This window comes from Prionailurus viverrinus, chromosome B1 (assembly GCF_022837055.1).
Source record: "Prionailurus viverrinus isolate Anna chromosome B1, UM_Priviv_1.0, whole genome shotgun sequence".
Classification (NCBI taxonomy): Eukaryota; Metazoa; Chordata; class Mammalia; order Carnivora; family Felidae; genus Prionailurus; species Prionailurus viverrinus.
Window position 1 is genome coordinate 190,205,626 of NC_062564.1, and position 12,940 is coordinate 190,218,565.

A 12,940-nucleotide genomic window follows, 5' to 3' on the forward strand; every position below is an offset into this window, starting at 1 on the left:
GGATTAGGATTTCTGAAATTTTTCAACTTCAACTCACTCTGCTTAAAATATTCATCTGTTAAAAAAAATTGTTTTTTTAAAGTTTATTCATCTTTTAGAGACAGAGAGAGACACAGCATGAGCAGGGAAGGGGCAGAGAAATGGGGACACAGAATCTGAAGCAGGCTCCAGGTTCCTAGCTGCCAGCACAGAGCCTGACGCGGGGCTCGAACTCACGAACTATGAGATTATTACCTGAGTGGAAGTCAGACACGCAACCAACTGAGCCACCCAGGTGCCCCCAAACTATTCATCTGTTTTAGGGGCACCTGGATGGCTCAGTTGGTTGAGCATCTGACTCTTGATTTCAGCTCAAGTCATGATCTCAGTTTTGTGGGTTTGGGCCCAGGGTCAGGCTCTGCGCTGGCAGCATGGAGCCTGCTTGAAATTCTCCCTCTCTCTCGACCCTTCCCCTGCTCGCACTCTCTCTCTCTCAAAATAAATAAATAAACTTCAAAAAACATTTCCGTTTTATACCAATAAAGCAATAGGAAAAAGTACATTTGAATTATTAAGTATCTCATTTCTATTTTCAAAAGTTAAATTATGGGTTATAAATGCAGGTTGAGGATGTCTACAAGAAAAACAGTTTTAGATATGGGTACACAGCATTGCTGGAACACTTAACCGTTGCTAGTTTTTTGCTAACATAATCAGATTTAGTTTCTTTTTTCTCTGAGACAGAAAAAACAATCTCAGAGTCCGTTCTGGGAATCCTGGGTGTATGAAGGGGGAGAGGAGGGTTCTGGGGCTGCAACTGCAGGCTGTTCTTGTTCCTATTTATAAATTCTTACCAAACGAGTTTTTTTTTTTTTAAATGCAAAAGGATCATTAATATTGACAATAATAGCAAAGGAATTTATGACAGCAATCTGAATAACTGAACCAGAATTCTGGTGTTAAACTTAATCTGTTATGACACTGTCACATATACTTGTGACAGGGGAGGAAATCTAGTTGAATTCCTTATAGAATCCCCAGGACACAGAGTTTTGGGGGGTCAAGCGCATCATTGTTCAAATATTTGCATTTCGAGTTCTTGCTTGGCTCAGGAAAATCCTGAATGATTGGTGATCATTTTATCCTATTTGAACTGGTGCAGCAAGGGAAGGTATCCAAAACAGTAACCTGCAAGTTGCCTGGCACAAACTAGATGCTCGATGGCTGCCAAAAAATGTGAAAGACGGCACTTATTTGATTGCTTTTCAAGGGAAAAAAAACCTTTAATTTTTTTTAATGTTTATTTTTGAAAGAGAGAGACACACAGAGACAGAGTGAGAACGGGGGAGGGGCAGAGAGGGAGAGGCAGAAACAGAATCTGAAACAGGCTCCAGGCTCTGAGCTGTCAGCACAGAGCCTGATGCGGGGCTCAAACCCACGAACGGTGAGATCATGACCTGAGCCGAAGTCTGACGCTCAACCAACTGAGCCACCCAAGTGCCGCAAGGGAAAACAAACAAACAAACAACAACAACAAAAACCTTTAAACACATTAATGAAGGAGACCCAGAGATATGAAGAACAACCTAAGGCAGAGCAGAGAATAAGGAAAATCAGTAGCAGGTTTGTGTTCTGAGATCCCAGCCTGAGGGATTGCTTTTGCAGGCGGGACTGGATGCACAGCCTGGTGGACTCTCTGGTATCTGTATAATCTCATCTGCCAAATAATGACGGTTCCAATTGGAAACAGACAGGATGAACTCAGGAATGGTAGGAGTGTGAGTGTCAGTACTTAAGTGACTTGTTTGAGAAAGGGAAGATAAAAGGATCTGAATGTTTCTCATTACCAAAATTTTAAAATTCCATCCAATTCCTATAAAATTTTGTATATTTCCCATTTGTTCTTTATTCCTATTAAAAAAAAACCAACACGTTCTCTCTCCTCTTACAGATCTTTCAGTGTAGCAAGGAGATGGATAAACTGAGAAGAGGGTGGACACAGTTGATGGGATTCTGGGAGTCATCCCAGGACCTGTTAATTGAACTACACCTGCAGGAAAAACATTTCTATTTTCTCCTCTTTTGCAGAACCAGTCCAGCTCTCTTTGTTACACCTTCTGCTCAAGGTTATAATCCCAGGCACCAGAGCATATTAACATGAACAGATGCCCAGTCTCTGATCTGAATATTTAGTATCCTTATCAATGGTGATGGTAATAATTGACTGTATTCATCACTAAGAGTGTGCTGTTATTTCTTCTTATTTTTTTCAAAGAGCCAACTCTTCCTGAGGATCCTTTTTAATAATATGATGCTTTCTTATTTGTGCTCACTATACTGAAATCTGTCCTATCAATTAGAAAGTCCATTGACCTCTAAAATATGATGAATAAGGTACTCAGATCATTCCCACTTCTCTAAACTTAATTAAATCCACTGGTTTGTACAGAAATATAATGAAAAGATCTTGAGGGGTTGTGAATTCTTGAAGATCCAATAGTCACTGATAAATGTCCTCTGAGTGCAAAAGGTGTGCAAAATGGACCATGGGCAGAAGGGATACATTGCCACAAAGTAACATCATGAGATAAAGTGAATCATACTTCAAAGTAGGAAGGCTCAGGAAAATATACATTTGGATAAGATATTTCAAACAAGGAAAATCATCTTCTGTTCTCGCTTTTGTTCTAAATAATACGAAAGGGGTTGCTCCATAATGTTTTGTTTGCCAGAAAGTTTGATTAGTCTTCATTCAGAAAAAGATTATCTTCACTTATCAACTAGTAAAGGAACCATATTATGCTGTCCACTTTCTTGGGATATGAGAGATGATGGCTTTGTACTGGTGAAATAACTGACCCAATTTGAACTTGAAGTACAGAATCAAAGCCAAAGAGTTTGCCTAGTAGATGTTTTATGCATTTAAAAAAGTCACGTTTGGTGCTTAGCACAGTGTCCAGCATAAGGTATTTTTAAACATCTTTTGAGTTTTTAAAATGAAAAATTTACCTCCCCTGAAAATAAACAGAAAAGGAGGTATTTTTCAGTACTTCCTCTTTAGAACACTGGTGTCAAATAATGTGGCCAATCCCAACAACTACTGAAACCTTAGAAATATTTAACACTTATATTCAAGATAAATAAATCCAAATTAGATTGAATAAGGCTTGGTTAAGTTAAACTGTTGTTTTGGGCTCAGTGGGCCTTGCCTACTAACTAAAGAGCAAGTAGGACCTGGTGTTGAAAGGCAGGAAGATGAAAGCAAACCACACAATCTTGTTAGGCTGCCAGAGCATTCTCTCTATTAAAACAGACTGCAGAATAACGGGAATTGACGCCCCAAACCAAGAGCACGTTGTACACACTGTATGTTAGTCAACCTGACAATAAATTATATTAAAAAAAATAGTGAAAGAAAAAAATTAAAAATAAAATAAGATGAAATAAGAGAACCAAAAAACAAAAACAAAACAAAACAAAAACGACCAAAAACCACCCAACAAACAAAAAACAGACTGCAAGCGTGATTGCAACTATATTGATCTTGAAACAAAGACCTTAAACATCTTGAGGCAGAATTACTAACAGGCAATCACTATTATTAAGGATCATAAAAATTTAAAAAATATAACAAAACCTAAAAAAAAAACAAGAAAAAAAACCCAGTCAAGTCCAAGAGCTCTTCAGCATTCATTATTTCCTTATACTTCAAGTCAAGTGGGTAAAGAGAACCAGAGACTTATTTCTGAAGTCTTTCCATTTGAAATGTGCATGGAAAACAGAATTACAAAATAATAATTTGAAGATAGTACTTTATCCATTCATCAGTTGATGGACATTTGGGCTCTTTCCATAATTTGGCTATTGTTGAAAGAAGTGCTATAAACATTGAGGAGGGCACTTGTTGGGATGAGCACTGGGTGTTGTATGTAAGCGATGAATCACAGGAGTCTACCCCCAAACAATAAATTATATTAAAAAATAAATAAATAAAAATAAAAAATAAAGTAATACACAAATTGTGGAGATCAGAAAATATAGAGGTATGTAAAGAACATGTAAATTTTGTAATGCAGAAACTAACCAAATCATGTAATGTATATAGAGAAAGAGTTGAAAAAAAAAAAGAAAGAAAGATAGTACTGAAAAATATGGTAAGAATATATTATGCATATAATCTACTTTAGGTAGGAATTTCTTTATCAAAATTCCCTTAAGGATTCTTAATGCCATTAGGAATGGCAGCCCCTGAGGTTTCTGGAGTATAGATATTTAACACTGTAAGGTGTTGTTCCATACATTCTTCCATGTTATTCTCAGGCATGGATGTGAGGTGGGACAGATGTCATAATCCTTGTTTCCCAGAAAAAAAAAAAAAAAAAAAAAAAAGACTGCCAGAGATCCCAGAGTTGATAATATTAACTATAAGGATAAGAAATCTGAACTTTTCCCCTTAGCTACAAAAATTCATCAGTACCCCACCAGCCTTATATGGAAGGAGGTAGCCTAAAAATCAGGGGAAATAGTTTTCAGGCATTGATTAGGCACTTTTTTTTTTTTTAACTTGTAGATAAAATAGATTGTTTGCCTTCATTTGAATTTTGTGGCTACAGCTTTATTCTTTTCAAATGCACATGAAAGATATTTATGTACAGAGAACTGAAGAGACAGCAGAAGAAAAGCTTGTTTATCACAAACAATTAGGCAGAGCCACTGAGTGATGGGAAATGGTTCCAGGCCTGGAAGATAGCAGCAGATACTAAGGAATTGATTCCAGTGGAAGCCTCCCCACCCCAAATCCCAGTGCATGCCTTGGGGTCAGTTAGACATTGGTTTGCATTCAGATCCCTACTTATAAGGTGTGCATCCTCAGGTAAGTGTTTTCTCATCTTTTATACAAGTTATAGCTTAAATTTTTATTGTTCACATCTACAGCGTTCTTTTCAATTAACAATATGTCACCTAATTATGGAGCTTCTTTTTATTTAAGAAAGTTGCTGTCTGCTATAAAGAAGTTGAAATTTAATTTCTTGTGAAGTGTTGGGTTAAAAAATAGAGCAAAGTTTGAGTGCTTTTCAAAGCAAATTCACTCAGCAGGAGATTCTTGGAAAGAGAAGGCATCTTTTGTAAACATAAGCATGAAATTTAGTCAACATAGGAAACCACATGGTGATTTAAAATACTATCACACTGCCAACCTTGTTCCTGAGAGTATATATAACTATTTATGGTATATTCCTATAACAGAACAATTGCTATTATTACTCTGAGATAGAAGCAAACATTAAACATCCCTGCCCCAGACCACCAATTACTTTAGTACTTTTAAAAAGAAAAGATGACATCTGATCAAGGATGTTATTGGATTCGTTAATCTTCAGAGAACTGCACAGGCTATATTTTAACATTCTAAAATATGAAGCCATTTTTTTTTCATGTTTTTCAACTTAACTCTGTACGTAGTAAGAGTAAGTGACCAAACACAGCATATCACCTGAAAAATGCAACAGAAAAAACAATGGAGTCCTTAGCAAGCAGAGACAAAGAGAGCTGCTATTTAATGCATTCTATGTTAGCCCTATCATCCTACTGCAAATGTTTCACATATAATCAGAAATGTCAAGACAAGCACATATTGTGCTTTTAGGACACTGTGCCTACACATGACACTTGAAAACGTCCAATCAGATGAATGAGTAAAAATCCTATGTTATTAGTAATAATTCTGAATCTTTAAGCTAAAATTTCACAAAGATTTCATGATAATTCTCCAGAAATGCCTATCACCCTAATTACTCTAGGATTTCCTTTCCTGGGCCCTGATGTTTTGGGGGATCTATTTGGACCATATTGATGTCTATGATTAGATATAGGTCTTTTTATGCTTTAAAAATACTGCCTAGTAGTTATGACATTTTATACTGTGTTTGACAATGTGACTCTCAAAATCAACCTCTTGGGCTTTGTAATATTTATTTCATAAAATGTTTTAATAAATACAAACATCTTCCAGTATTTTACATGTTTCAAATTACTAAAGGTGTTAGTTTAATGTTATGGGAAAATTCCCAGTATTAAAAAATTTTTATATCTACACCCTATTTCTGTACTGAATGACCTATGTTTTTCATTGTAAAAGTAATTCATGTTTGTGGTATCTTTAAAGAGTCAAAGCATACAGACAAGTAGGAAGTAGAAAACATTCATCTTTCTTTTTAGCCACCCCTTCTTCCCAGAGAATTTCAGAGCCTTCTGGAAATTGGTAAAGTGCACTTCAGATGCCCTTTTTACAGTGTTTGGCATAGCTATGTGTATGGCAAGGATCTGAATGACTGATTTGAGATACTGGTTTCAGATTTTGTCAACAGTCTTTTTACCGTGTACACACAATAACATCTGTGTAGCTTTAAAAGAAAAAAGGGAAACTAAAATGAAAATCATAGTAGACTTAAAAGGCAACTAACCTTTTTCCACCTCATTCAGATTAGCAGCTGGCAGCGACAAAGACAGAAGAGACAAAAGACTTTTTACATTGCAGTACAACAGCAGAGCACACGAAGCCAATGTGCGGCATTAACAGAGAAGCCAAGGGTGAGAGCAAACTAAAGCAAGGCTCAGATTTCTTACCTACGGCAGGGCCACACGCACAAACATGGAGTAAAGGAGGCAGAAGGTAAATGCCATCCCAGGCAGCGAGAGGTCTGCATGTCAACGAGTTCATTTAACAACCAGCAGGTTTACTTTTTAAGACGTGCACTTCATGGTTTGTGTGTGGGCATCGGAGGTTTGGAAAATGAAGAAATAATGGCACAAAATGGAAAAGCTAAAATGGTCTGAATATTTTCCACAAAATACTTTCTAAGTCCTTACATGCCCAATTTGTATGGAAACTTTCATTTCCTGAACTGATGTCATTCCATTAAGTAATACCATGGTTTAGACTGAGACCAACTTTGTGTCATCTTTGTATATGGTCCCATGAGAATAGTGTTAGGAAGCATAGTCTTGACATAGCTGACCCAAGGTTCTGACTCTTAGGAAACATGCGAAAACATATTTTTCGATTCAAACAACTAAGTTCATACCAGAGCTTGAGAATAAGTGTCAAGTTTTTCAGCTTTGCAGGGATGCTATATACACAATTTTCATTTTTCTAGGTTTTGAGCTAATATACTTTCTAATTTATAACTTGAGGAATTCCATAAAAATATACCTCCAAGATATGCACTCTTTTTAGGAAGGATATAATAATGATTAAAAACAAAAACAATTTTGCAAGCTGAAATTAACATCCCAGACTGAATTTTTAAATTATTTAATTATTCCAGAGTCCTACTTCCTGAATCCTTAGCATTTAAATTTAAAATCCTTAACATTTAATTTAAAATCACAGTGAATTAAAATTTCCAAAAACTAATCCTCTGAAAAATACTAGCAAGCAACAGTCATATTATGCAACTAGAAGGGCAGAGGATGGCTTGAGTTAGGTAGAAAAGAATAGTTTTGGTAACCCAGGTGGGGAAAGTATTGCAAAGATTAGATAATAAAGAACAATATTGACCCTTAAAAATTATGTTGTCAATCCCTGCAGCAGGGAAGAACGGAGAGTTTTCTCCTCTAATAAATCAATCACTATTTACTGTGGTGTTTTGGTCACAAGGGCTTAAATAAATTTAATTTCCCAATGGCAGTTCATTCTATAGTACAGCCTACCTATCACATAGTAAGTTCTCTGTCAGACTGCTTTCGGGTCTTTGAATTTCCTCCGTTAGCAACGTGACGTCCATTTCTGAGTCTTGATACAGGTGCCAAAGGTAAAACCTTTCACCATAATAATTTACAACCTTTTCCCATGAAGTTTTATTTGTTCCTACTAACCGGTTCACTTTCTCATTGTTTGCCTCTGGGGGTACAGAGTAAAACATCTCCAAACAGAAAAGCAACTTCTGACTTGAGTGATTTTTAAACAATGACAACATGATTATATTCCCTGAGCACAGCACGGTTTCTCTTCCCAGGTCTCATACTCATTAATCAGATTCCAAACTTAAATCTGAAACAATATAGCCACATTATTAAAAAAAAATCCTCCCTAACTGCAGGCTTGGATGAAGTGTGATATGAAACTCTAGAGTCCAATTTATACTTCCTATAATTAAAGGCCACTTATGTGCCACTCGTTTCAAAATCTGCAGATGGTTGCTTGATATTTTGTAAATGAGCTCATTTCACATGTGGACCAAAATACTACAGCTAATGGGTGAGTATGTGCCCAGTTTAGATATCTGCTCTAATGCCAACTGTCAAACTCCTTGTTGTCCCCAAGACCCAGCCCAGTGACAGTGGTAATATCTCTATGTTTTGTACACTGTGAGCTTTCTACTGAGTTCAGTATTTTTGTTAATTCTTTGCCCAAATTAAGGCAAACCAGTATTTGCAATAGCTATGACTAAAAACATCTAAGAGTCTCAGTTCTTGTTGAGAACCGTGATTCTGGACAGATACTCATGGCAGGTTCCCACATGATGGCCTTTATAGATGTCACATTTTGGCTAAAAAGTGGTTTTGCTAAACTTTGGGGTTTTTTGATGTGTTTCATAAAAAGAGATCTGACACGGGGAAAATGAGGCTTCATAACACTTCTAGAGGAAGTTGCAGTGAACTGGATCACTTAGGATGGAGAAAACGTGATCAAGAGGAGAAGGTACAGGAAGGAAGCTTGGGAGAGAAGGTAAGGTGAAGACTCAAAGGAAATGGGTAAGAAATAAGATACAGCAAATCTAAAGCCAAAGCCGGTGGACCCCTCTCCAAACCAACTGAGAAGAGTTTGCCACCTTCTGTAAATTATCATAAAAAAGGCGTCTAAGAACCTGAATACAAAGTGCTTTCAAGCCTCGGTTTTCATCAGGGCATATAGATAAATTCTTGGTCTCTGTGCTCAGGAGCACACTGGCTAATCCAAATGTGCTTGAAATGCTTAGGTCCAGTTTAGCCTGGTCAAGTGGAGGTTAGTTTCAAGAGGCTTCCAAAATTAAGCCCTTAAGATAATGATTAGAACAATGAGAGGAAAACAGAACTTCTCTCTCCTAAGAAGGTACTAGGTAACAGATTTTAGTGCAAACATCGGGCTTCTTGTTCAAGTCTAAGTTAGCTCAGCCAAGAAAACTCAAACAAATTCTCAGGGTAGCTCCAAGGGCCCCAGGATCTGTCTGTACATGCAGGCCATTGGCAACTCTCTGAGGTGTGACACAAGTAATATTAGTGTGAATGTGAAAGCTATGTAGCACCTACACTTCCCAACCATTTTAGAATGGGTACCTGTTGAATATATTTGCTATCCTTTATTAATGTGAAATATCAAAGAATTCAAACTAGTCACTAAGGGGTCCAAGGCTGCATATATGTAATAGAACAACTATGATACAACATGTTCAAATTCCTACTGGAAACTTAGTATATTACACTATATGACATCAGATGCTTCACTGGTGTGAAAAAAAACCCAAAACAAACAAATATGGAAAAGGCAGGTTCAAAGGCACTCAAACAAATCTGGGATGTCAAAATAGAATGCTTGTATTTTATCTAGCATTTTCCCATCAGGAAAAGTACTTATTGAAATGCAAAGTTTGAGTATTCCATAAAGCTTACATTTCAATGCTACCCTGACAAGTCTCTGGGAAAGTGAATCATACAGATGTGCTCTCATCTTTTCATGTTTAGAGATGTTAACCTCAGTCATCTACCCAGTTAGCTTATCCTCTGATATTCTTAACTATGTATTGAATCATATGGAAATACATAGTTAATGAACAATACCCATCAAAATGAAAATGGTAACTTTGAACAGAGTCACAGAATCTACTTCCCCATCTTTTCTTGTAAATCGAATGTGAAACATTCTCTTTTCTCCATCAACTTTAAAACTAAGTGGTTTATTAAGGAAACGAGATAGCAACTATTTCACTTCTTATTCATAGCCACAAAAATCCATCAAAACAGATATATTGACATAACAGGGTTAGCCGAAACTTGACGTTGCCTTTATAGCAAATTGGTTTGTGCAGGGAAGTTTATCAGTTCAGACAGAGTTATGAAATTTATCACCTTAAGATACGAAACGTCAGGAAAAAGGCGATAATCATGAGATTATCCAATGTGCTCAATATCTTCCTGATTCTGTTTTATTTTGAAGGACAGGAGTTACTAGAGGAAAACACTCACTAGTGAAGACACACCTAGGGACACAAGTAATCTCAAATGCTTAATTGTGTTTTGACTGTGAAAAAGTGGCCTCTTTTCCATATGTATTGGTGGGTTGGTTTGCACAGGAGAGGTGCTTTACGTGAAAATGCTTTACAGTGTGGGAATAAAAGCTTCAGAATGGTAACTTTTGCTGGGTAGCATGACTTTATGTAGATGTCTGTGGTTTGAACTTGCTGCATCTTTTATTTGGTTGATCCAAACCATTTTTGTCTGTTATTCACATTACATCTAATTTTCAAAACACCTACCGGTTATGGAATAATACAATGCTTACTATACGCATACGACACAGGGCCACTGATGCTTTCAAACAGGTACACCACTGATGGCACAGCATTTTCGCTTCTCCTTACCTGTGTACTCAGGTGGGCAAAGGCACGTGTAGTTGTTAATTCCATCAACGCATGTAGAGTTATTTTCACAATCGTTATCTTCACAGTCATCAACATTGACTTCACAATTTTCTCCTTCAAATCCATCAGCACAAATACACCTGAACACCAGGGGAGAAAAGACCAAAAAAAAAAAAACAAAAACCAAAAACAAACAAACAAACAAAAAAACAACGAAAATAAAACAACAAAAAAGCACGTCTTTGCTGCATTTTAGAACTATATAGTCTAAATACTGAAAAAAGCTAAACATGCTCATCCATTACAGACATTTTATCTGTTAAGAAATTAAACTTCAAAGTACTTTTAAAAGACATGTAGTAGGCATGAGTTTAAAGTAGTATCCCCCAAATCAGAAACAATTTGAAAACAGAGAAGCTTTGCCGGCTGCAAGATGGCAAATAGCCCCATAGTCCTATAAGTCAATATATCCAATGTATTTGCAGGTCTAAAACACAAGCAAGGTTTACAGCCCTAGATACATTGATCTCAAGTTGTGCTCTAATAAAATGATTCATGCTTCTCTGCTCATTAATGAGGAGCAACTGGGTCTGACATTAAATTTTTTCAATAAACTAAATGTTTATTTAGTTTTGAGAGAGAGAGAGGGGGAGAGAGCATGAGCAGGGGAGGGGCAGAGAGACAGTGAGCACAGAACCTTAAGCAGGCTCCAGACTCTGAGCTGTCAGCAATGAGCGCGATGCGGGGCTCAAACCTACGAACCATGAGATCATGACCTGAGCCGAAGTCAGATACTTAACACACTAAGCCACCCAGAAGCCCCGGTTCTGACTTTAAAAATTACACCACTTTCCGGCGCCTGGGTGGCTTACTTGGTTAAGTGTCCCACTCAGCTCAGGTCATGAGCTTGAGGTCCATGAGTTAGAGCCCCATGTAGGGCTCTGTGCTGGCAGCTCAGAGCCTAGAGGCTGCTTTGAATTTTGTGTCTCCCTCTCTCTCTGCCCCTGCCCCGCTCACGCTCTCTCTCTTTCTCTCTCTCAAAGGTAAATAGACATTAAATAAAATAAAGAAAAAAAATTACAACACTTTCTATCCTAGCAGTAATGTCTTCCATATCTCAAAGCAAAAAAGAAAAAAAAAAAATCTGAAAATAAAATTACATCTTCCTTGTCATTATAAAATGTAAATGTTCTCTTTAAGTCTCAACAAATACAATATTTTTCCATGACATAAAATATTGTACATTTATTTTCAATAGGTATCAGGATAATCCTTGAGTAAAGTCTTACTGAAAAAAGAGACCATTTCATAAGAGAATGCAGAAATGAAGAATACTTACTGTAAAAAGTGATATTTCTAACAAGCTATGTAGTAGATTAACATTCTTATGTGAAATTATTACTGTCATTATAAGAACTCTATTTCATAATTCATGAAGTACATCTGAAGTAATTGTACTGTATGATTAAATAACTCCAGATTAAAAATGTTCACAGCATGTTTGTCTACTCATTTTGTGGCCTGGAAATGAATCATTAATTTTCTGTTCCAGTGGGACCTACGTCTTATCATTACACACTGTCTGTGAAAGCAATACACAAAACAGATGAATATGCATCTTGAAGTAGGAGACTATTGGCTATTAATTAGCATAATAGAGCTACTACTCTGTCTTGACCTAATCTGACTATATGAATCATAACGCATGCACATGCATATGTTTAAAAATTCTTGATTTTATAGCATCCTGAGCTGGGAATACTGTAATGTTTGTTTTTCATATTACAATATCTCTGAGAAGGACAAATGCATATTGTTCTGATGAACACATTTCTGGCATTCTTTTAGGAATAACACCCTTTGATTTGAAAAGGAAAATGAATGTTTGCTTAGTTATTCTCGTTCCAATGCTTCAGACAGAATATTAGAGTCCAGTGACCTACCAGAATCCATCTTTTTCTCCTTCCTTTAAGTGGCAAGTTCCTCCATGTTTACATGGGTTACTGATGCATGCATGAATAGGAACATCACAGTCCTGCCCCTGGAGAAGGAATGGCCAAGTAAAGTCAAGTACAGATCTCAGTACATAGAGAAAACACAATGGAATGACGAGGACCCACCGAAGAAAGCTATGTTTTCAGATGATGTCTCCCTTAAAAGTTTCTACTTACCTTGAAACCATACGGACATGTGCAGCGATAAAAGTCAACTGGGTCATTGTTACAGGTGCCATCATTTTTACACGGATTTGATAAGCAGGGATTACATTTAGCTAGAATATTGACATCCACGGGACCTGAAAATTAATTTAAAAACATAAGAAACTGATACCTTGTATTTTT

The 12,940-nt window shown here is 36.7% G+C and overlaps 1 protein-coding gene across 5 annotated transcripts in view; it reads right to left on the reverse strand.

The window, feature by feature from the left end:
• The window catches only part of SLIT2 (slit guidance ligand 2), a 375,759-nt gene that overhangs the window by 38,967 nt on the left and 323,852 nt on the right, over window positions 1-12,940 (reverse strand). For all 5 annotated transcript variants that reach the window (XM_047857138.1, XM_047857140.1, XM_047857137.1 and 2 more), the window contains 3 exons: window positions 12,770-12,894; window positions 12,542-12,639; window positions 10,599-10,738 (listed from right to left, as the gene is read on the reverse strand). In XM_047857138.1, the coding sequence (XP_047713094.1) occupies window positions 10,599-10,738; window positions 12,542-12,639; window positions 12,770-12,894 (363 nt within the window). The remainder of the gene's footprint in view (window positions 1-10,598; window positions 10,739-12,541; window positions 12,640-12,769; window positions 12,895-12,940) is intronic.